The sequence below is a fragment of the Halichondria panicea genome, chromosome 1 (assembly GCF_963675165.1).
Source record: "Halichondria panicea chromosome 1, odHalPani1.1, whole genome shotgun sequence".
NCBI classification, from domain to species: Eukaryota; Metazoa; Porifera; class Demospongiae; order Suberitida; family Halichondriidae; genus Halichondria; species Halichondria panicea.
In genome coordinates, this window is record NC_087377.1 from 9,086,231 (window position 1) to 9,110,312 (window position 24,082).

The 24,082-nt window shown below is 40.8% G+C and overlaps 3 protein-coding genes and 1 long non-coding RNA gene across 6 annotated transcripts; 3 read left to right on the forward strand and 1 right to left on the reverse strand.

Moving 5' to 3' along the window:
• Window positions 1-1,149: 1,149 nt before the first annotated feature.
• LOC135344799 (uncharacterized) lies at window positions 1,150-2,540 on the forward strand. Its single transcript, XR_010397538.1, has 3 exons — window positions 1,150-1,389; window positions 1,991-2,077; window positions 2,238-2,540. It is a non-coding gene; the product is annotated as an uncharacterized LOC135344799 (long non-coding RNA).
• A 160-nt stretch (window positions 2,541-2,700) lies between these two features.
• Window positions 2,701-5,899, forward strand: LOC135344697 (uncharacterized). The gene is made up of 12 exons (XM_064541937.1): window positions 2,701-2,880; window positions 2,930-3,069; window positions 3,113-3,155; window positions 3,206-3,298; window positions 3,342-3,451; window positions 3,548-3,700; window positions 3,790-4,326; window positions 4,377-4,534; window positions 4,594-4,736; window positions 4,821-4,926; window positions 5,304-5,612; window positions 5,668-5,899. Exons 1-7 carry the CDS (start codon window positions 2,781-2,783, stop codon window positions 3,838-3,840), a joined length of 690 nt encoding a protein of 229 aa, XP_064398007.1. The 5' UTR covers window positions 2,701-2,780; the 3' UTR covers window positions 3,841-4,326; window positions 4,377-4,534; window positions 4,594-4,736; window positions 4,821-4,926; window positions 5,304-5,612; window positions 5,668-5,899.
• Window positions 4,793-15,583, reverse strand: LOC135344567 (uncharacterized). 2 transcript variants are annotated; one of them, XM_064541809.1, is made up of 12 exons: window positions 15,251-15,583; window positions 10,355-10,714; window positions 10,196-10,297; window positions 9,976-10,037; window positions 9,425-9,913; window positions 8,466-9,181; window positions 8,086-8,276; window positions 5,674-8,040; window positions 5,541-5,606; window positions 5,295-5,351; window positions 4,954-5,240; window positions 4,793-4,895 (listed from the first exon to the last, which is right to left on the reverse strand). In XM_064541809.1, exons 2-6 carry the CDS (start codon window positions 10,554-10,556, stop codon window positions 8,795-8,797), a joined length of 1,242 nt encoding a protein of 413 aa, XP_064397879.1. In that variant the 5' UTR covers window positions 10,557-10,714; window positions 15,251-15,583; the 3' UTR covers window positions 4,793-4,895; window positions 4,954-5,240; window positions 5,295-5,351; window positions 5,541-5,606; window positions 5,674-8,040; window positions 8,086-8,276; window positions 8,466-8,794. The 2 variants fall into 2 exon arrangements, with proteins under 2 accessions (XP_064397879.1, XP_064397871.1); XM_064541801.1 differs by lacking the exon at window positions 15,251-15,583 and having other exon boundaries at window positions 10,355-13,076.
• Window positions 11,075-23,335, forward strand: LOC135344242 (uncharacterized). 2 transcript variants are annotated; one of them, XM_064541435.1, is made up of 14 exons: window positions 11,075-11,179; window positions 11,277-11,325; window positions 16,229-16,600; window positions 16,653-16,931; window positions 16,986-17,077; window positions 17,143-17,353; window positions 17,399-17,686; window positions 17,747-17,998; window positions 18,140-18,277; window positions 18,338-18,436; window positions 18,507-18,546; window positions 19,165-19,312; window positions 19,545-19,670; window positions 22,914-23,335. In XM_064541435.1, the coding sequence occupies exons 1-14, from the start codon at window positions 11,147-11,149 to the stop codon at window positions 23,055-23,057; spliced, it is 2,271 nt and encodes a 756-aa protein (XP_064397505.1). In that variant the 5' UTR covers window positions 11,075-11,146; the 3' UTR covers window positions 23,058-23,335. The 2 variants fall into 2 exon arrangements, with proteins under 2 accessions (XP_064397505.1, XP_064397506.1); XM_064541436.1 differs by having other exon boundaries at window positions 19,545-19,666; window positions 22,913-23,335.
• Window positions 23,336-24,082: the final 747 nt, after the last annotated feature.

The following is a 24,082-nucleotide window of genomic DNA, read 5'->3' on the forward strand; positions in this document are numbered from 1 at the left end:
TACCCATGTAATTATATCCAAAAAGCAAGCCACTCAATGTTGGTAGCATGCATGTAGATCAAAAGAAGTGTGGCTGACTCATAACACTAGCATGAGATAAGCAAAGGGTGAAATTGTTGATGATTTGTACGTGTACGTGTACATGCTAATATTATAATAGTCTTGAGAGTATTAATTTATAGTACATGATAAACTGTTTCTTGATCGTTTACGAAGTGGCTGTGAGAGAGACACATTCCAACTTGCCGGTTCGAAATTCCTATACAAGTTTAGATACACGGCACTTGAAAAGAGGTTGGACGTTAATGCTGTCTTCACCGATGGTGTTGCCTAGAGAAGTAGCACTCGAGTAGGTCCTGGGATAAATTTCACTTGATAGTATAATTAGCTAACATTTGGCAATTGATATCTTAGCTCAGCGAAAGACAACACTGCAATTTGGAAAGTTAATGACATGTACATGTACGTGTGAACTTATTGATAGAAATCATAATTGTAGTTGTAATAAGAACGTAGCATTAATTTTTGTTTAACAGTACATGTACATTGATTTTACATATTTTTCTTGAGGCTGTATTTTTCCAATAACTTTACTGTATGCTTAGTTAATAGATTCTCCTGCTGCATCAATACACGAAGGTTTTCATCAGCTAAATATGCAAAAAGTAGGCTCAACAGGTTTAGAAATAATCTCACGCAAAAAGTGCAACTAACTCATGCTTTAGCCCTTTCATAACAGTTGTCAAACATAGATTCTCCTCGTAGTTTACAGTGTACTTCAAGTATTACTACTGAATGGTAACCTGAATATTTACTGTCCAAGCCAAAAATCTCACACAAAGTATTTTTACAGGAAAATTTATGCTAAAATATGATATTCTCCCATGAGCTTAGAGAAACTAGTCTTACCTACAAGCCCACTGCAAGTATCAATGTGTGCCGGTCATTTTCACCAGTTTTCAGACACGGAACACTGTTTACTACGCTCTGGTTGCTATATAAACATGACAGTTACAGGTTTCTAACATAATCTGCTCGTTACGATGATAGCTTCAGACAATTCCCGTGGACCCCTCCGGATACTAGGCCGTTTCACATCCACGTCAGTACTGTATCATCTATGCAAGAACTCAGCAAATCCCTGTAGACACAAACTAAAAACAAAAAATGGCTGTCAAAAGTTTATTTCAAGAAGTCTGTTCTCAACCTCAAAAGAAGCCAACTGGGGGTTCCACAGGAGCTAAAGTTCGAGACTGAAGATACCAAGCAAGTCTTTGTAGGTATAATTGACAGTGCTAAGCGTTATCTTGCTGCCAGAGATGCATTGGCCCAACATGAGGATCTGACAAACTGATGCTGTTGTTGAAGATGTGGACATAAATAACTCAAGTAAGTAGTCCATAGGTCTATAGTAAAAGTAGTAGTATAAAATAATGTGACTTCATCAACCTGCGAACGCTTTTTCGCTTTTTAATATTAATTTTGTTGTTCATTTTTCATGGATAAAGTAACGAAGAGGAGAGTTGAAAGTCTGTAGGGAAAGACCTTTGTATAATATCTATTTGCAGTTTGTTCGTTCATATATAGTCATTATGCCTCAGTTGGGCATGTGCAAGGTATACGGTAATTTGTCTGTGTATGTGTAGATCGACTGTTACAGCTGCTCGATGATAAATGAAGCTCGAAGAGTTTCTGTATAATTATTGTAGGCTGCTAATCATAATTATTTCTTGAATTGCAATTAGTTGGGTTTGCAAAATAATGCTTACGGTTATGTTTGCTTACTTTGAAAGCTAGTACAACTTGTGTGCAGCAAAATAGGGGAGTAACGAGTAAAATAAAAAGAATTAAGCATTATCCACCAGGGCCGATGAATCCATCTAAAATGTTTATATGTACAGTGCATTCATTAATAATGGTACTGCATGTAGCTTCATTGCCTACACTGAGGCATCATCACCCTTTTAGTAACATTTATTTTTTTCCTCAGGTCGCGTCGAAGGACGCTTTGAAGGACTGCGACTGCCTTTGCTTGTTGACAGTCTCCCTGGGTACACCATCAACCTATGTAGAAAATGTAAGTATTACTATCTGTATCAAGCAATAATTATTATATCCCTAGCTCTTTGCTGGGGGGAGGAGAGCCTCACTGTCTGGTGGCATGCACTCCACTTGCCCTATTAAAATAGTATAGTAAAGAATTTAGATGTACTGATATTCATATAAATCCTTTTCAGAATCGAACTTTTGGTGAATTTCCACAATGGCACAGTTTCACAGTTTCAATGCCGTCTATTATGCAAGAAAGCAAGCTTCCTAACTCTTCCACAACGTTCCCTGGAGTATGCTCACTGTAGCTGACCTGGAGCTGAAAAGATTCCCATAGCCTTTTGCTGTATCTATACATAAAGTATTTGTCAGCCATTTATTTTATTTTTTTGTTTTTTGTTTTTTGTTTTTTGTTTCTGCTTCTGGTAAAAAAGAAAAACTACCAAGAATGTATTTCCCTTCCCTTTGTGTATATTTTTTAGTGTTCACAGTGTGTAGTGAATGGGTTCTGAGCGCTTTTGCGCAAGAGAAAAAACAGCTCGTTACTAAGGCTTGAATGAAAATTTAGGGGTCAAAGGTCGCGCCCACGGCAGCTCTTTTTATACTCAAAACTCGCTCCGAGTTCCGGAAGTTGCTAATCCGGTAATTAAAGCCAACATAAGCGTGTCCTTGCTGCTAGAGGCTCATTGCCCTTGGACAACAGAGAGCTTCTCTCTAGATTGTTGGACAATATGGAGGAACTGGCAGCTGAAGGTATAGTTACAACCCCCCCTGACAGAGTTTTCCCCGACTCTGATCAACATAAAGTCGTGCCCATGTTGGAGAATTCAGGTTTGTCAGCTGTGATATTTAATATGGCAACGAACCCCGTATTGTTTAGGAATATTCACTGGCAATACCAACGCCAGTGACGACCAGTTGTTCATTTGTGAGCGAAAAACATTTTCCCGTCTGTGTACTAGTCTATCCCAACCATGTCCGTGCCAGTCATACTCTCGGAAGCCCACCACTTTTCGTCAGGTAGCGTGTAATTTGGACTGTCCAAATATCATCTTTTTTGCAGAAGGGGCACGTCCTCCGCATCGAGTTTCAATGTGACAATTGCGGTAAGTGATAGCAATGTACATTCTGTATTATCGAGTTAGTGTATTTACAGGCACCAAGAATGTTGCCAAGAAGATGACAAAACTAGCAGTTGGGACCAAGAAGACTCAAGGAAAGACCTGGTTTCCAGAGTTATCTGACAAACGTATGTTGAAATTGCTGAGCCACATAAACATAATTCCCACCAGGTAAAAGTACAAAAGTCCACTTGTACTACTGTATGAAGAACTGTAAGAACTGTGCTCAGTCAGCAGAAAAGCTACGGAAAAGCATTTTGAATATCAGCAAACATTATCAGGTGAGCCTACATCTACCTTCATGTTGTCTATAGCTTTGTTGCCTCCACCGAGGCATCAACCACTCGCGGTGCTTCCATTAAAAATTGTGTTCACAGAACAAGCACGACGACTGTGAGGAAAGCTCATTTTGCAAGTGTCCAGGTTACAGGCCCACCAAAATTCTACTTAAAGATCCTGCTGCCATCGAAGCATATGAGATGACACTAAAGGAGACCCTTATATATAAGAGTGCGGAGTCATACTGTCGAGTGAGGATGTTAATTAATTTAGGGTGACCCATATATAATTATGTTGATGGCATCATTGACAATTATGTCATGCCTATGTTTATTTGCAGTGTCGTGACACGTACTGGGTCGAGTCTTTCAATCACCAGCTACTCACATAGTCTCGCGAGCAGACGTGGGAGGGAGGGAACGTCTGGTAACTATTGCAGCAATTCCGTGGACCCCTGCCAGAATGTTGGCAGTGCCAATCAGATTTGTCCACGTCATAGTGGGCGGGTAACACCCCGTATATTTTCCTATTATAGCATAAAATGAACGTGAAAAGAAGGATTATTGACTCTAGCAAAGGCTAATTTTAGTGTTGAACTATACCTGGTTGCGAAGGAACTTGGTTACAAGGAGCTCAGACCAAGCAAGAGCTAGCTAGCTGCAAATGAAAATATTTGTCTACATGTGAATTTGGTTAATTAACAAATATCTTGCACGTGACTACATTCCTCAGTGCCATGGAATTGCTGCAATAGTTACCAGACGTTCCCTCTAGGACAAGTCTGCTCGCGAGACTACTACTCACATACATACCAAAACGTATTCACTTTGGATCAAGTACTTTTGCAATGAGAATGAACCTGGCTATTATGGACTGGGTATGTCCATACTGTGTACAAATATCTATGTATTTACATGTACATTACAGAACGAGAATGTATGTAGAGAAAGTACGAGTGAACGCGTAGTTCCAGACGCGAGGAGGCCTGATCGTAGGACTCCCATGAAAGTGCTGGTGAAGAAGTCATTTGATTTTGTGGACAACATATGGGAGTGTTTCATTCAGCAAAGATCCGACGAGCTCAGGTATTGTTTTCTTTTAGGTGTGTGAATTGTTGATTTACATGTGTATATCTTCATCACAGTGAGATTGATGAGGATGAGATGGATGGTGCCATGCAACCTGAGCAACAGTCAGAGGAGCCAACAGATTGGGATGATGATGACGTAACAAACGACGGTGTTCTTTTATTTGATGAAGATATACATGCAGACGAAGAAACATAAAGTAAGTGCATGTAACCTTATCTACAGACTTGCGAGCGCTTTTAGCAACAACAAAAATTGTTTTTTTAGATTTTACATTTCATAGGACAATAAATGAAGAAGACGATTTATAGTCTGTGTACGGAACTCCTGGTGGGTTCGGAAACCGCCCACGCACCTCCTGGAGAAACAAAATGAATTGTATTTTCAATGTAAGTACAAAAATACTTGAAACTTACCCTTAGCACACAAGTGGGCATTACATCCCTTCTGTCCTGTGCTGTTGTTTTTGTGTTTTTGTGCAGTATATATAAAGGGTGTTTCCACACTCCTAAGGTGCTCAAAAGTGTCCAAAACTTCCGATACATTTTGAATCGCTTACATAAGTTCCCCAAATTAGCTACTGCCGACCCTCTCAACCAGCTGGGTGGTGTAGCTGTGACACAGGGTGACAAGTGGCAGTGTTCACATGGGTTTTCTCCGCCCAATACAGGAGGAGGATCACCCTTCTCATAGCCACCAACAACTATGCAGAAAAAAAATTTTGCGGTTTATTTGTACTATATTTAGTGAAATTCACCTTTCTCAGGTTTATGAGATTGACTGTCTCCACTTCTCGGCTGTCTCTGCCCTCCACCTATGTAAAAAGATAAGTTAATTGATTGATATATGCCCTTTTATAGTCAGCATGCTCGTTTAATAACATTGACCTTTCTCAGACATTACTGACCATCTCTCTAGGGCACTACCACCCAAAAAAGATAAGTAACAATAACTTGGACTGCTGTTTCAAGTAATAACAATTATTGTATCTCCTTAGCATTACCTCTCTTTGGCCTCTTCGCTGGAGGGAGAGCCTCACTGTCTGGTTCCATGCACACATTCGACAACCCTGATGGTATAGTGTAGTAGGTTTTTTGAGTGTTCATTAATTCACACAAATTCTCTTTCAGACTCACCTTCGTCAACTTCATCAAATGGTTTGGTCTCGATGCTGTCTATTGTGACCTCATGGATAGAAGCAAGCTTTCTTAACTCCTCCAAAAACTTTACTGGAGGGTTGTTACTGTAGCTGACCTGGAGCTGAACAGATTTTACTCATACTCTATTGTGTATGGCCTTATTTATACACTTACCTTGAGCCTTGGTTTATTGTCAGCCATGTTTAAATTTTTTTTTCTCTGGTTACTGCTCTGGTTCTGACGAGTTATCAGTGCATAGGGTGCTTACTAGATTCTTGCCAGCCAGTACAGTTCAAGCTACACACAGCACCGCTCAACTATTCTCTACCCCATTATCTAGCTAAATCTGGTCCAACTAGACTGCAGACACAGCTAGTTAATTCAGTAAAGCCAGGGGTAGCCCTACTTCTACGGTTGTTCAGTACCCACGGTAACAATTCCTCTGGGCTGGGCTAACTAGTTGAGCCACGCCTCCCAATTCTCAAGGCTAGGTACATGTCTCTGTCTAGCTGCTTCTTCAGCTTCTTGCTCAGTTTTGTGGCTTAGAGAAAGGCCAGCTACTCAGGGGGAAGAGTCCAGATGAAAGTCTGGCAGCCAGGTGACGTCCAAACGGTCAGTTATTCTTTCCACCAACTTTTTAATCTAGTCTAGTCCTGCTTGCACTGCTACTACTACTGCTACTCTTCCTACTACTACTACTGCTACTCTTCCTAGCTAGTCAAAGGTTTCTTTTTTTTTTTTTTTAAAGAGACATCAAAGCTTACATCAAAGGACACAGATTTTTAGCCTACTTGACTGATAAGGCCGTTACCTAGACTACAGTTTGTTTGTCAGGGAGGAGCTCACATACAACTTCATCTAATTCATCATAACGATTCGTTACCGTTGTTGTAATTTCTACAACAGATTGCCAAGGAAAGAGATAAGAAAACCTTGTTTGGGACAGCTAGCACTGGCCGGTAAACGGAATAGCGAGTGGCCGTACTTCAGGTCGAGTTTTGTGCAGTAAACATATAGCTAGCATTCTGTGCCAAGCCAAATGGCCGGTATATCGAGGTGGCCGTACTTCAGGGAGCCGGAATAGCGAGAGTCTACTGTACCTGGTACCAGAGATACAAAAGAAAGGGGATTGGAAACGACCGCCCACGCCCTATGTAAAAGGACTGACATCCGGTGAAGCACTCCGTGTAATTATTGCGCTCGCAAATAATTACATGGAGGACTGCGCTACGGTTTTGTATCCCTGGTTTCTAGCTCTCCTATCCACTAGAGATCACTCAGGGCCTGGGAGATACTTGAGAGAAGTAAGCTTATACCACTGACAAGCTCTAAGTCCGTTGTCTTTACTCTGTTTCCAATTTTTTTGAGTTTAGCTTGAATTACTCTATGTCAACTTTTCTCTGTCCCTCCTGTGAAGTCAAAACAGCAAAGGACATTGCTTAACTTGGTTATTATGTATCTAAGTGCTACATAGAATGGCTTCATGCTATAAATAAGCTGTACTATTCATAAACGTTTGCAGTATAGTCCTTCAAATTGCTTTAGTATACTTTTAGACACACCACGGGCCTGTCCCTCCTACGACTTCATAGTAAAGGCTATTTCTTCTTGCATAGCATTTATTTGTCTAGTAATAGTGGCTGCATGGCTTAGTCGACTTTTTAGAGCTAAATTCTCTTTACTTTTTAGAAAAATCAACATTAAAAATGATCAATTTCACTGTTTTTATCAGCCTAATTTTATAAATTTAGACTACACGTCCTCATCCTCGGTGTCTGAGTCAATTCTCATAGCGGTTTCGCTCCTTGTGTATTCTTTAGCCTTCCTCTTGATCCATGTGCTCATTTTTTCTCTGTTTAATTGATGCAGGGGGTCTGGGGAGAATTTGGGGAACATTCTGTGAGACCGGTTCACAATAACGCTGAGGACCTCAGCCTTCTGAAGCACAGCTACAACTGTCTTGACGTCCTTCTCATCTGACCTCGTGCTGTGAGCTGTTACTTCACGGTGGATGTTAGTCTGCTTGTCAAAGGCCATGGAGATTCGATGAAGAGACGATACGGATCGTGCTGCCCAGGTGCTGGCAGTCTTCGTAAAGTTGGCACCCATGTTCGAGATGAAATTCTTGTAAAGCTTGTTTATGTGCTCATTGTGGAGATCACATGGGATGTTCCGTCCTAGGCCGCCATGAGTGTTGATGAAGCGGCCCCAGGTCAGCTGATGAGAGAGATATGGCTGGAGAGTGGCAAGTTGAAATTGAAGCCTAAGTGCCTCTAGTGCATATTTCGTCTTTTTCCCGACTCTGGGCCACACTACTCAGCAGAGATTGGTTTACCTCTTTGTCCTTGATCTCATCATCGGGTCCTATATTATTTTATCGGTATGCTGTGTAAGCAATAATTATGTTACCTTCAATGTCAAATTCCTTACAGCCTGCTGTCACTATGTGCCCCTTGAAGACTTTGAGGAAGGCAGCTTGACATGTACGTGTGCATGTCATTCTTCGGTTTCTTCGCCTTGGAGCATCCAATGCGAGCAAAAAGACTGCTGAGAGTGCCGTAATCTTCTTGGCTGTCCTTGTGCAGCTTCTGCCAGATGAGCTACATGTAAAAAGGTAACATATAATATGCTTGCGTGCTTCATGTACATATCTGGAGTGCATGAATACACTCCTGTTAGTATATACACTGGCATATAATACAGTACACACGAAGTCAATTAAGTTACTGTAATTATATGTATTATGGTGGGCTTTTAATAATAATTTATCACATGTACTTTAAACTTACAATCATAAAGCTCATCACACAATGCCAGTCCTCAATGCATGGCTCAAGTTGTTCAATCCTCCCTCCAGGAGTATTGGAGCACTGCACATGACGTTTGGCACCCTGCTCTCGCTCACATGTGAGGTGATCACCCCCATACAGCAGCCGTGTGCTTGTGGTCTGATCCCAGGTACGACACCATTGTTCTCATTATTTCTATCATTTCACTACTCACATTCTCATTGTTGTGCAGTACATCCAATACAACCACCTCTGACCTTACTGCCATCTCTTCACTGTATTGATGTGGGATATGCTTAGTGACCAACCTCTTCAACTTCTCAAGGCCCTTAATGTAATCGCACAGTATTCGACTGACCAGTACTTCTAAGTCTCCTTGGATAACAATGATGTCTTCTCTTTGGATGGCAGGAAGCACTCGACAGTCTCTGTGCAGAGCATAGAACGAGACAAATCAGCGATAGGAGCAGGAGGTGAGACACGGGCCTTGACAGCAAATATACTGAACATATATGCATGAGCTTCCCATGATGGTCACTTGCAATGTCTCGTATATTGACTTGCTTGTCGACATTGTCTCCCACGAACTTCACAGATGCCCCGTCCTTTAACCACTTATCAAGCACTTTAGTGTGACCTTTACTGATCATATTCACACGCTTCAGTATTGCGTTGTAACTGAGGGTCACGTTGATGTGGTTGAGCCTAGTCCAAGCCTAAAAATTAACAATAATAATAAATTTTTTTTATCAGGCTGCATTGAGGGGGGTATTTTTCTCACCCCCTCGGGCCCCCTAGGATACATTAGTATATAGGCATTTGTACTGCTACAATGTATAGATCTAATGACTTGTACACCAGAATTGATCAAAGGCCTATAATTTTTACAGGGGAGCATGCCCTCGGACCTCCCTATTTTAATATAAATCACACACAATCACACACAATCACACACAGACCTTCTTCTGGATGTGAGTAGAAAAGAGGGCACTCGACAGATAGGATTGAACCCCACACATCGTTTTGTTGCGTTCCTTCAAGAGGATAGCCACTGCTGTGCTTAGTCCTGGGAACTGTCGCTCTCCCTTCTTCAGCTTGTTCCTCTTGGACGAGTGGGTGATACCACAATCAATAATGTGGTGGAGAGTTGGTGCTTTGGTCTCAAGCTCAGTGACTGTTTGTCTCCAGGAAAAGCTTTCTGCTTGCTCAATGGTCATGGACCGGAACAGTGACACAGGTTGTGAACTCTTGCTGCACAACGAGGCACACTCAACATCTACCATTCTCGAGATACGAGACACAGCTTCGTCCCTGAGCTGAGGGTATGAGAAAACAGCCCTACAAATTGACTGCAGGTTCCCCCCTGTCAGTGCCTTTGCAATCTTCTCAAGCTCTGGACGAATGGATACTGTACATATCACCCTCTTGCTTGGTGAGTACACCGATATCTGTAATAGTACACATTTATATAATTATTTTAGCTATACTTCCTACATGTACGTGCGTGTACCTTGACTGACTTCATGTCAGTAGCAGTGGTATTGGTACTCTGGGGAGTGCACTGCATTCCAGCTATAAACAAAAAATTCTCATTGTGATACAGGACATTTTTTACCTCTACGTATAAGTGAATATGAGTCCCACCCTTGAATCCCAGCCTTAATTTACATGACCCAAAGGGATTACCGAGTATACTAAAAATTATAGCACTAAACACTCTGCAGATATACCATTGGGTTGCTGAATATTGGCAGTCTGGCGAGAACTCTCAACACGAGTAGCTGGAGGAACGTTGCTCATGTCTCTCAAAGACGCATCACTCCGATCAGTCACTATGATGATCAAAATCACTATGTTTCACTGTACTGATAACAAATATATCATCTTACTCTCGTCCTGGACATGGAAAACAGAGCCTCCTACCAGACGCTCCAACAGTCTGCCGCTTTGCTGTTGGTCTGACTTGTTGTGTGTGTGGAGATACTCCAACCCCACTAGTGTCCTTGGATCTCTTTCTTGAAGCGTGAGTGCTCTTGGGGCTGCCGGTGACGCCTGTGAGAGGCCTGGGTAGAGATGTCCTATTCTTCTCATAGCTAGCCTTGGCTAGAACTCTAAAAGACTCAGCTGATACAAACTTCCTGTTACAAGGCCTGCAAATGTGCTGTGAAAGACCATCATTTGCAATGACTGGCACATCTATGACCCTGCTGAGCCTCTCTGCAAGACCTGAGTCTGAGGCTTTACATTCTCTGGAGAATAATGATATGCTTTGTTTAGTCAAAGAAGTGCTGCAAATCCTGCACAGTGCGGTTTCTCTGGTAGCGGACGTCTATTTAACCACGATTTCGTAGGAACCATGCGGTATAAAGTATTCTTATTTTGTGTATTTTCCGTTTTATATCTTGTTAAATACGATGCACTACGGCTGAAAGTTGACGCATGTGCACTATCACCCATGCAATAGGTACCAGGCCGTATTTTAATCGGCTTGGTCTCGAGGCTACCTATCTATGCGACAACACTGAAGCATTCCAACGGCCGGCCCGACCAGTACCCAACTCAAAATTATAATCGGGGTCCAGTTTACAGTTAGGCTATTCTGTCCACCCCCGGCCCCAGGGAGCCAGATAATAATTCGTGACTTTGTGATTTGCCTTACTTTTGGTTAAGGTTAAAGAACTATGTTAGATGTAAATGTCGCTATGAGGGTAAAGGTATGTTTGTGTCTGACGATCTATCAGTCCGTGTAGCTAGTAGAAGTAATTATGTCAGTGCTAGAGATCTACTCGACTCACGCTTGTCAATTCACAGATTGTTGTTACCTGCTTAATACTGTTGGGGACTCTGCTTATTAAGTCAGGTAAGATTAGACTTCATGCTGTTTATTATTTTTGTACGTGTTCAAATTTTGTACGTCCTTGGTCATGATCAAGCTAGCTATAATTAATCATAGAGAAACCACATTTGATTGATTATATCGCCAGAAAAATTTATTCCACTTCTGAGTGGCGCAAACAATTTCGTTCAGCCCAACTGGCGCCTAAATTATGGTGGTGCTTATGTTCTACAGCTAGTACCATATTACTAGAATGTTTTGCGAGCATCAAACATTTGCGAACTTTGCGATGGTTGATCAATTCGCAACAATAAGGCCACACCATTATGTTTCACGGATTTTCCGGGTCATATTTTTGCAGAATGCCAAAAAAAGTGTGGTCCAGGTCAGAGGTCAAAATGGCCACATTATATATTTTGCTAAAGTGACTTTATGGTAGCCTCTACACAGGCTCTCCTTTTTCTGTTCTTTATCACAATCGTTCAATAAGATAAAATACTGTATTATTCGTTCAATGAGATAAAATACGGTATTAATTGGAGGAATAAAGAAAGAAATAGACGTAAAGTTAGGAAAAAGGAGAGCCTGTATCGGGAAGTCGCGTGAGGGTAGAAGGGTGGTAGAAGGGTGAAAATGAGCGTGGGCATACTGAGCTAGAGATGTTGGACTGCCCACGCAGAGGTCTACGACTAGTAAAACTTTGCCTGCAGCAAGCTGGACATGGACTTGGAACTGGAAGTTTGCAAGCACTATAGCTAGCTATACCTTAGGCTTAGCTAGATAATCTACTAGTCTAGATTGTGTGTTTAGATTCTATCACTATTACCTTTTCTTGTGTCTTTCTACATGCTATAGTAGAATAGCTTAGTCATCATTATCATATAGCAGGTAGCTACTGCCACCAGAGCTGGCCACGCTGGTTCTCTGATCTGACTTGCAGCACAGCTTGGTGGTTGTCTCAGTGCAGTACAGTACAGTCTTACTCGGAATGCGTGGGAGAATACCTTACGTCACGATTGTGGGCTACATATCGCCCACGTTCATAAAAATCCTTGTGGATCACGCGATTTCCCAAACCAGGCCTTACGTTTTCTTAACTGTACGCCCATTTCTTTCTTTGCTGCCTCACTATGTCTTTCTTATGTTTATGGATGAACAGTGACAACAGCAAGAAAAAGTAAGGCCTGGGAACGAGGCTAACTTTATGGTTTGTTGTGACTCTGTTTGTGGTTTTATAATGATATTCATCGATTTTTCTTTCTTTTGCCTGCCACCCTGGTCTGTTTTTGGGGATTAAATGTCCGTGAAACATAAGATCAATTCCTAATATCCGCAAAATCTAAATTACCACTAGTAAACACACACGATCCTTACCAGAACGCAATAGTTCGATCACAACGGTCAAATTTTCTGCTGATATGGCTCATTCGCAAAAGTTTTTCACCCACAAAATATTCTAGTAATATGGTACAGTAGAACCTCCATTATCCGGCCCTCCATTATCCAGAACCTCAATTATCTGGCTTGGCAGTTTTCTTTCTTTCAGATTAAATAATTCAGAAAATGGGCGTGTCCCTCCAATGCACATGCGCGTTGCAGCTGTTACCATGGAGACATGTCTGTTTATCTTCGGCGCATGTGCAGACAACCATGTGGCACTGCTGTTCATCAATAAAGTGGGTGGATCAAGGCGTGGTTTATCTATTCGATTATCCGGCATATTCGATTATCCAGCATATTCACTTACAGTTCATTTAGTCTAGAAAGTAGATTACCACAAATGTGTGAGTAGTTGTACTGAAATGTAAATATCTTTTGATTGGAGTATTTCTAAGAAATGGTGTTGATACCCGTGTGTAGATGAATGACTGAACTAGAACATATCCAAAAATGTTTCCATGGAAACATTAGGTGGTGGGTTTGTGGTGATTAATAGAACAACAGCAAATTGTTATAGTGGGTAATCGGTTAGAGTAATAAAACACTAACCTTAAACAGCTAAGGTCTTACACTTTTATCACACAATAGTTTAATGGTTTAGGTATCCTGACCATCCCTTTATGGGTCTTACATATGTTCACAGTGTCTATAATTCATGATTTACTGGTTTTTAGGTACACTTTTGGTTAGAGTAATATTTTCTGAAATATTTATAGCTTAGCTTTAAAAGTTCTATGGTAAGTTTACAAATAAATGGGCTACATTTTGATACCAAGAACATCCTATATGCTTATTCCATTGTTGAGATATCACTGAAAAACTACATACAGTCTGCCCTAAGACCCCCAAGTTTTCCAAGACAAGACAGGAAATACATACCACAAGTATTTTAATGGTATTCATAAGGATGACATCACAAAAACATTGTTTTAATGAGATTCATAATGATGACACCCTACAACTCTGTCAGATTGTAGTGAAGGGTGATTTTTTTCTGAATTTCCAAAGCTCATAACACAGACCATTTACTGAACTAGAACCTGTTACTAGGAGATAAATTAGTTCAATATGGAATGTATTGACTCAGCAAGTTTGGACTGCATTGAGATAGTGTGAACAGCTTGCGCAAACTCTCAAAGTTAGCTCATTCTGAATAATCTCTGTGGTTGGTGGAACTCATGGCTGCATATCTCCAGATGTGAATGGAACCAGTGACTGCCTAAAGTATCAACTAGTGCATCTGATGCATTGCATGCTTAGCAGCAAGCTAGAAGGCTTGAAGTCATTCATGAAGTGTTCTATGCTATTGCCAAGTTGTGTATTTATTTCAAAGTTTGTGTAACTGCTTTGCAAAGACCATTCATTTGTATGGCATTTACCTTGAATATGTTGTAATTTAGATCCTTTTGATTTGATCAACCAATTTTTAGCTTGCTACGTTGATGGTGAACAGCTTGCTCAAACTCTCGAACTTTCCGCAATCGTTTTCACAACTTAATGCCAGTTTGACCCAAATTCATATTTTAAAGTGTTTATCGTATGTTAAACTGTCTTCTTATTACATATTTCAACTTAGATAGCTCTAAAAACCTTTACTTTTATCAGAAACAAAGAAAAACTGTTCTCATTAATATATTCATGAGGCAGCTTGTAGCACTTCCTGTCTTACAACATTTGAGGTCTTAGGGCAGACTGATATTCTACTATTTTCTACTGTTTTAATGACATCACAAGCTGCTAACCACAAATTGATGACACTCAAATTAACCACATAAGTGGGCATACAATAACTGTACGCCCACTCTTAATTACGTTTGTGGTTGATTAAAGCATCATTGGTTTGTGGTTTGCAGCTGCTGATGTCATCAAAACAGTAGAAAATAGTAAATGATGTAGCTTTTCAGTGTTATCTCAGCAATGGAATAAGCATATAGGATGTTCTTGGTATCAAAATGTAGCCCATTTATCTGTAAACTTACTACAGAAATTTGAAAGCTAAGCTATTAATTTTTCAAAAGTTATTACTCTAACCAAAAGTGTACCTGAAAACCAGTAAATCATGAATTATAAACACTGTGAACATTTGTAACACCCATAAAGGGATGGCCAGGATACTTAAACCATTGAACAATTATGTGATGAAGTCTAGGACCTTAGCTGTACAAGATTACTGTTTTATTACTCTAACCGATTACCCACTATAACAATTTGCTGTTGTTCTATTAATCACCACAAACCCACCACCTTACGTTTCCATGGAAACATTTTTGGATATGTTGTAGTTCAGTCATTCATCTACACACGAGTATCAACACCATTTCTTAGAAATACTTCAATCAAAAGATATTTACATTTAAGTACAACTACTCACACATTTGTGGTAATCTACTCTCTAGACTAAATGAACTGTATCCGGCCTGCTTCTGGAACCAAGGTGTCCGGATAATTGAGGTTCTACTGTATAGACATTTCAGAGAAAATGGCCGTTGTCTAGCTCAGTTTCACTTACTAGCTGCACCGTTGAGAGCTGAGTGACTTGTGAACAACGTTCATTGACTGTTGCTATGGGCAAGAGTAGATAAGAGTAAGAGTGTTGAACTGCTAGTAACAGCATTTGCCTGCTCCTGCGGCATCACTTGATAGTAATCAGTACTAATTGTTATGTTAGCAACTGCACATCAGTGCTACAAACCACAGACCACAGTTTATTTAATAACAGTTAACAGTTCAGAATGTATACCAGATGCATTATCAGACAGTCTAAAAAACAAAAAATTTCCTGGGGGGGCGTGCCCTCAGACCCCCTTAGATGGCTGTGTGCTAACGCACTTGGATATCCGGCTTGCCCCCCCCCCCCCCCCCCCTCCCTGTCAATTTTTTCTGTATAAAAGCCTGCATACATGGAGAGCATGCAACTCGCACTATTCTCAGACTCACCGACTTCATACTGTAGCTATTTTTTAGAACTACTCACAAAAATGCCTTTGACCGAATGTAGTAAATTAGAATCTGCTGGACTAGCTAGCTCGCATTTATAAAACCAGCAGTATGGCTCGCACTAGCAGTATCAAACGCAGCGGCACAGCACCAAGAAGATGAAACCTGCTTACAAGAAAGTCCTGCATGTCCACTGCATAACAATTCGCTCAACACTTAACTTCACACTCGAAGAGGTTGTCTTTGGCCTGGCTGGACTAGGACTGATTACTGGCACTGGTCATGATGCTTCTCTGTTACTCTACTGTAGCTAGGCTAGGCAGCTCTGATGTAAATGCCCGTAATTATAACTCCGTAAATAACACTGCCCACTAGTTCATGTCCGTATACTGGATTCTATTTATAGTATATCCGATCTTTTATATGAAGTATTATATGCTGAGTATGTACGGTACATAGCAAGTTGCATGCCCTCTTATCTTTATACGTTCTTGATGTAACACTGTGATAAAAGCAGTGGAGACGGATTATTAGACTGTCATAAATCTAGGTGATGGAGCAACTGACATCTTAGTCTCTCCCACTCTTCCGAATGGAAGACAGTGTTTCTGCCCTGGTGATGTGGAGACCTACATTTGTACTGTAGTCGGTGGAGGTTTTACACGGTGGTCAGGAACTGCCTTTGACTGTTCTTTAACTGGCAATAACATAGTATTAATTCATTTTATGTACCCTGGTGTTGCTTCAACCTGTACAAGTGCTATTAGCGGTAATGGTACTTCAGTGGACAATAGTACTAGTGGAATAGAACCTTGCTACACATCAGAACTGTCAGTTACTATCAGTACCCACATGGATGGACAATCTGTAGTATGTTCTAGAGATTCTACCGTGATAGGCAGTGATTCCTTGCAAGTAGCAGGTAAACAGCGTCACAGTGTGATAATAGTCTACTGACGTTTAACCTCCCACAGGTCCACCCCCACCACCCACTAATGTGATGGTGACAGCTGTTGATGTGTCCACATTCTCTGTAACTTGGATGGACTTAACCAGTGGCTGTAGAACCTCGTCGTCTTATGATATCATCTCGGATTGTGGAGGCTCTTGTTCAGTTTCAACCAACATGTTAGGAGGAGTTTGTTCTGGTTGGACTGCTCCACAGAGCTGCTCAGTTATGGTCAGGGCAAACTCTGACTTGTGTGGTGGTCAGACTGGAAGCTTCAGCACTCCTGTAATGCTAAACTTAATGGGTGAGTGAGAGCTATAGGGTGAGTGTATCATTGTGACTCTTAATAATTATATAGAACCGTCTCCCCCTCCTGTTGGTGATGTCAGTGTGCTGGCAGTGTATTCTGATGACAGCCTCGACTCTATCATTGTTACCTTCCCAGCAGTGGTAAGCTCTAACTTGGTAGCATTTGCCGGTACTGTATGTTACAAACACTTTTCATGCACATGCAGACTCCTGTTGAGGTTGCTCCTGGTTTGTCTCCTGCAGTTACTTACTCCGTACAAACTGTCGGTGATCCACAAGTTGTTCTCATGAGCGACTGCAATGCTACCCTGTGTCAGTACCAGACTAGTGATAATCGCCCCAGCAACCCCTTTACTGTGACTGTGACTGTGTCCAATGGAATAGGAGGTGGTCAATCAGTGAATACACCCTTCCAAGGTGAGTTTGATATTGTTCATCTTTGATATTAACTATTTTTTGCAGTGCCAGTCAGCATCTCTTCATTGGTGACTTTGACAGTAGTTGTAAATGATTCCAATGCTACTGTGTCCGCTCATCTGTCCAGTGGTTTCCAAGGCTCAACCGGTTTTACAGTGACCTACGGAATCATGTCTAACTGTGATGCCAATACTGTAATTTCAGCTAACAGAACGGCTGGGGATACTCTGGAAGTTATCCGTACATCTCTACAACCTAATTTAACTTATTGTTATTCCATTTACTTCAACCAAGGAGTACTATCATTTAAGGTGACGGGAGTATTACGCTCAGGTGAGTGGTATATAACAGCAAATATTAACTATGTGCATTTACGTATGTATACCACTGCAGAATGTGATGTAGCTGAATTGTTTGAAGGTCCAATAGAACCCTCGGAGATGTGTTTAATGGATGGTTTTGTTGGTGGTATTATCATTTCCAATGGGAGTGTGTGCTACAATGGGACCACCCCTGGAGCCCAAAACTTTGCCATACCGTTCTGTAATAAGGGCACTCACCTACTTTCAGGTGACTCCTCTCCATACAGAGAGTGTTTGAGCAATGGTGAATGGAGTGGTACTGTTGCTCAGTGTGAACCCTTACGTGAGTTTAATGCAGTAACATGCACAATACCTGAAACCAACTGCATGTTGTATGTGCACTTTTTAGCTTTCCTTGAGTTTAACATTTTTGTCAATGTATGCCATAGTAGATTACTAGCTATATACTCTCTTTCACATTCAGTTCCAGGTTCACATTCAGTTCAAAGTTGGGTTATAGCTGTCATTATATGTGCGGTTATCTTCTCCTTTGCTATTGGAATTATTGTGGGAATATTGCTCACTCTTTTTTGTGGGATGTGTGTACAAGGAATTCGACGAAGTAAGTCAATTGATAACATACAGATTAAGTGCTGTACATGTGCATTTATGCTCATTGTAGGAAAGTGTGGCACTCTACTGTTGGTCATTCTTCTTATAATCGTGTTTGGCCTGGGAATTGGTATTCTCATTGGCTACTGCTGTGTGAAGAACAAGAAAGGTATGTTGTGTACTGATACAATTGCTTGTCTGCCTAGCTAATACTCTTATACTCTTTATATTATACTCAGAGAAAGATGACAAAAAGCACTTGGAGTCTCAAGAAATAAAGTGAGTAACCATCAGTGAGGATTATAACTTATAGCTGACATTTGTCAGACCATGCTGCAAAATGATCGGTCATTGACTTCATATGCTAGGTCAACATGCATCTTAAAAATTACAACAGTAAAATATGTTATAAAAACGTTTGTTAAAAGATTAATGTTGATTTTTGTGTTCAATTTCTAGCTCTGTATATACTACACCATCGAAGTGTGTCGCTGATCGTAATCAGTATTGTTTGGCACAAAAATAATATTTATTGTAGTTCAAGTCCTTCAACATTCAGATCTGAGACTGCCACTGCTTGAGTAGTCACTATTACTTCTCTTTCTCTTTGTACTAGCACTAAAAGAGCTACAGTATAGCACTGCTTCAAACCAGTAGCTCTGCTAATAACTATTAAATGGCTAAACTTCTCTACACGTGGCAGATTAATCTATATAGTGCGCATGCTCTTTAGATTAGATTATCTAGCCAGCTCAGCATATTTGGTCGGTCAATGTGTCCGCTCAAGCTGATGGTGGGCCTGTCATTCGAGTCATTTGGTCGGTTTTTCACCGATGACGGACTGTTATAATCCTCACTGACCATGTTTTCCTGCTCTTTCAATTTATGTTGCTATAGTCCACCTCCTGCTGACTCCCTCTATGCTGACCCCAACACCATTGAGCACGAGGCAGCCCCAGGCACTGAGGACCAGTACGCCATGGTTGATAGAAAGGTCAAAAAGAACACGAAACCAAAGCCAACTCCACCAGAAGCTCTGTATCAGGTACTGCACTGTGCAGTGTGAAATAATTAGCTGTACTTCTAGTCGTAGATGCTGATGTGTTTGTGTTCATCCTAAGATTTTAATTGCCTGATGCTACCGTAGTCTACCATAGTCTATACAGCACTGACATGTACCAGCCTCCTCACAGCACCAGTATTATGTGTTCCGATGCTTGTTTCAGTCATTATTTTTTACTACTATTCTCTTTGTTATGCACTACTTCCCTACACAGGACCCCAACACGATTGAACACGAGACCGCTGCCTCCGGAGACACTTATGCCGTGGTGGACAAGCCCAAGAGGTCCTCCAACAAGAAGGGAGGGCCAGATGTGGTTCCACCAGCCAGCGAGGGGGGGGTGAGTGGAGGAAGTCTTGTTTAGTATATACAATGCAGTTACTATTTTCCTTAGTGTACACATGTACCGTGAATGTGTATGTGCCTGCTAGGAAAGCATTAGAGTGTGTTTTAAGCTTAGTGTCTACGTGCAGCTTCCTGTATCCTTTGCATTGTGTAGCTACATGTAATTGGATAGTCTTTGTCAACTTGCATGGGACGAAGTATCGATTAGAGTGAGTTCAAGTACTTGTGGGTACTAGTTGAGCAGCTGTGTACTACTGTACAGAGGATTTCAGGTTGGTTGGCAGAGTTAAAAGTTAAAGTGCAGTCAACCAGGACCACTAATTGCATTAGTAGAAGAAACACACGTGTGTGTGTGTGTGTGTGTGTGTGTGTGTGTGTGTGTGTGTGTGTGTGTGTGTGTGTGTGTGTGTGTGTGTGTGTGGTCATGGTTGAGTGCACTTCAACTTTTAACTTCTGCCAACCAACCTGAAATCCTCTGTAACAGCAGGACTGTTCCCAGTACCTTTTCAGAGGTCAACAGAAGCCTTACTAAACACAATACCATGTAGTGGGTAATTTTCGTGGGGTAAAATATTTGTTATTTTCGTGGGCAGGCTGACCTCCACGAAATTTTATCGTAGGCGTGGTTTATCTGAACATAGGAATGCCGTGCAGCCACGAGACTAAACGAAATTTTTACTCACGAAAACTACCATTTCTCGAGTTGAACGAATTTTTTACCCCACGAAACTTAGAAACTTACCCGCTATACGCTATACTGTGATTATGAACATAGTACTGTACATGTACACAATACAACCATGCATGTTATCAGTGACCTTATCTTCCCCAATGGTCATATTGGTGTTTAGGAAGGAAGGGAAGCCATGCATTAAATAGGAAGAGCCAATTTTCTCTGGGTACTATTTGGTAGTTTACAGTCAATAAGTTTATAGCCAGCATGTGACTGCCTGTGTGCTAGGAAAATATGTCATGCCCATCATATAACGTTGCCATTTATAGGCAGTGCGGTATAGCAACTGGTTCCTAATAAGTAACTCTCTGATCATACAACTCTTCCCTATTAATTGATTGTGCACGTGCCCTTTCAAAGAATATTCATACTCAATCTAATGACATGGTGTTTTTCTTGACCACTATTTAATGGATGAATGTTTGTGTGTTCATGAGAGGATCCAGTAGCACAAACAGTGCGACTAGAGTCACTTTCACTTTCCTGCTGTTGAATACAGCTGTTGTCTTGTTTAGCAACACCACTATGAATTGAGATACACGGTTACCATCGAGTGAATTTCCCCCCTAGCTGACCTTAATACTTTTGTCATAATTACGTGCTTTCTCACCTGCCAATTGCGGGTGTGTGTGTGTCTATTGCCTTAGTAGCGTTTGTGAATAATAGTACACGTCAGACATTTTAGTCCGATTATATATGTGTAGCACTCTTGTGTTGCCGTAGTCTTAGAGGTACGGTTTTGGTTGTCAAAGAGTTCCTCTGTGGCGCATAGTATTGGTTGTGTATAGATCTAGACAGTGTACGGATTGCTTCAATTAATCAGCCTTGTTAGTGTGTGTCCTCTTGTGCATTATCTGCCGCTCTCTTTTTGCATTAGGTTGCATGGGGGGTATTTGAGTTGTCCGTTGTTTGCCCAGCTAGGCCTTGTTACCGAGAATACCTTCAGTTTCACTGATAGTGCCTCTGGTGTTCCCTGGTGTGCATGTTTGTTGTCATGTAAACAGCTTTATTCATAGAATGTACTCATAAATCCACCCCTAATGTTTGTGTGTACATGATTTTAGGGGAAGATTTAAGAGAACGTGATAAAACCTTCCGTCTTTCCTTGATAGCGGTACCATTGTGAATTGTTGTTGTCATAACTAGCCTCTGACCTCATTTCCGAAGAAAGTGATCATGCTTTCTGGTTTTTGATACAACAATGATTTCTCTGTATACATGACTTAGATAGTGAAAAGTTAGCGTATAGGACCATAAATTGAAGCATCAACTCATAATTATGATTTAACACACTTTTGCTAAAAGGTGACTATGAGTGGTTACTTGCCAACCATTTGACACTCTGTGTAGACCACTGTGAGATGTGTTAACTTGATAAACACCCACTTTAGTAGTGGTATGTGTAAGTACTTGGTTGTCATGTGCAAGTGTTAATCATGGGTCAGCAGTTACTTACTAGCACCTTTACTGTATCATATACAATGTGTACTGCGTGCCATTCACATGTACATTGTACAGTACAACCCCAGCCCACGTTAGTCAGCACACAGCTGTGGTAATATCCCTGCTTTCTTATATGGTCATGAATTCAGGTATCATATTTCATGTACATGCAATGTGTAGGGTGTGGCTGGCCAATATTCACAGCCATATACTGTAAATCTGACCTTTTGACAATAACACTCCTATAATTCACTCACATACACATGTGTTGCACCCAATAGCCAGCCAGTGGCTGTGCAATGTTCCTCATACAATCATGTACCCAATATTCACAGCCATATAAATCTGACCTTTGGCTCATATAATTTATACATGTGTTGCACCCAATAGCCAGCCAGTGGCTGTGCAATGTTTCTTATACAATCATTGTACTTGTACCTGTACAATGTACATCAGTGTTGCAATAATTATATTATGGTGTAGTCTAAATTTAGACCAGGGTTGCATGTTTCTATGAATAGCACTCTTAACTGCTGCCCACAGGAATGTGTAGTGATATCCCCAACTTATAAAATTCGCATACCCCCTGACATAATACCCCCAGCTGTTATGAATATCCAGCTTCCTTGTTTTATCAGGGTGGGTGATCACCCTATACATAGCTATGAATAATATTTGCCCTAAACAGGGTAAACATGACCATCTGTCTACTTATGTTCATGTTTTCATTTCTTATGCTGAAAGCTAACATTCAAGTTTGCTTAGCAGATGTCCATTCTCTAAACAGCAATGGTAAACAAGTTTCTGTTATTATGTCTGATCATAATAACATTCATTCTGACATTATACAGCTACCATTACACTAAACATTACACTGTAGTGCACTGTATAGTAAAGGGCCACACTTGAATAGCTATGTGTAGCTGGGTATCTAACTTCTGCGCTTTCACAATAGTTATCGTTGTTAATGGACTTGTTAAATGACTTGCTAATGTGTTTATGCAATAATATTGTATAAGCTATTCACTCTATTTCCTATGCACACACACATTCACCACTTAGCTGACCTATGCCGATATTGATCTGAGCAGCAAACGTCCAAAGCCAGGCAGTGGTCGACAGGCACCCCAACAACCCGGAGAATATCCAAAAGAACATCCGGTGGAGTATTCCAGCGTGGATCATGGCAACACCTCTCAGCTGTAAACAAGAGAACATCGATTTAAGAAACGAACAAAAGAGTACTCTGTTGCTAGATTATATTTAACTTGATTGTTAGATGTGTAGTGTAGCTAGTTAGCGTTGTAGTAATAAGCACGAGATGCTGAAAATAAAATTACGTGTGAACACAGTCATCTCCTACCCTCCTTTATAACCTCTCATCACTAGTATGAGTGTTTTTGTACTATCATGAAGAGTAGACATTTATTATTGTTATGATTGTTATAGTCTTGCGGGACATTAAAAATGTTATCGAATGTCAATTTCCGTGGATAGGCATGGCTTTATTATAGGTAAAGATCATTCAGAGTTAAAAGTTAAATTATTGTAGCAGGTATTAATGGGTAAAGATCAACATTGTTAGGTACTCCTATTAAATGAGCACCAGCATGCATGCTCTTTTCATGCAGACCCCATAAATTATATGGTAAGTGTTAGTGTGGTGAGTTGTTCTGTACACATTTAATTACTTTATGTACATTATTATATATCCCTCAATCATGATGCAACTTTGTATACGCTGACACTGGCATGACTCAGGTTAAGGTTCTCCTGTTATCGTGATGATGGACAACCTAGCCAGATTTCGTCGTGATCATGATGAAAAACAACGAACGTCTATACCTGCTTAGCTTGCGTCAGGCCTCTGCACCCTACCATGCGCATGCATTGAGATATTTGATTGAGGTGAGTGATTATCAATCGTAATGGATGCTTTGTGTTAATTGTAAATTTAGAGGTGATGATTGAGATATATATAGTTAATTTGTTCAACATTTCCCAGACCCCCTTGTCATTATCCCTAATAATTATATCGACATGTATAGGCCTTGGCGGATTATGCTAGCATAATTATTATTTAGATACTCCCGAGCATTGAGAATAATGCTTGACTTTGACGAGTAAAACGAGAAGTTAAAAAGCAAAAACTGCCAAAAGTTTTGTTTTATCAACAGATTGAATATTGTAGAAGACTTGCCTGTACAGCTGGCTGCTATGTAATACAATTA

Coding starts and splice junctions, on each gene's coding strand:
- LOC135344697 (XM_064541937.1), top strand. CDS start 2,781: ATGGAGGAACTGGCAGCTGAAGGTATAGTTACAACCCCCCCTGACAGA. Junction 2,881..2,929: donor GCCCATGTTGGAGAATTCAG/GTTTGTCAGCTG, acceptor CGTATTGTTTAG/GAATATTCACTGGCAATACC. Junction 3,156..3,205: donor GTTTCAATGTGACAATTGCG/GTAAGTGATAGC, acceptor GTGTATTTACAG/GCACCAAGAATGTTGCCAAG.
- LOC135344567 (XM_064541809.1), bottom strand. CDS start 10,556: ATGAGAAGAATAGGACATCTCTACCCAGGCCTCTCACAGGCGTCACCG. Junction 10,038..10,195: donor CAATATTCAGCAACCCAATG/GTATATCTGCAG, acceptor TTTTGTTTATAG/CTGGAATGCAGTGCACTCCC. Junction 9,182..9,424: donor CTACTCACATCCAGAAGAAG/GTCTGTGTGTGA, acceptor GTTAATTTTTAG/GCTTGGACTAGGCTCAACCA.
- LOC135344242 (XM_064541435.1), top strand. CDS start 11,147: ATGTTAGATGTAAATGTCGCTATGAGGGTAAAG. Junction 17,999..18,139: donor TGCTCAGTGTGAACCCTTAC/GTGAGTTTAATG, acceptor TTTCACATTCAG/TTCCAGGTTCACATTCAGTT. Junction 18,437..18,506: donor CTGTGTGAAGAACAAGAAAG/GTATGTTGTGTA, acceptor TATTATACTCAG/AGAAAGATGACAAAAAGCAC.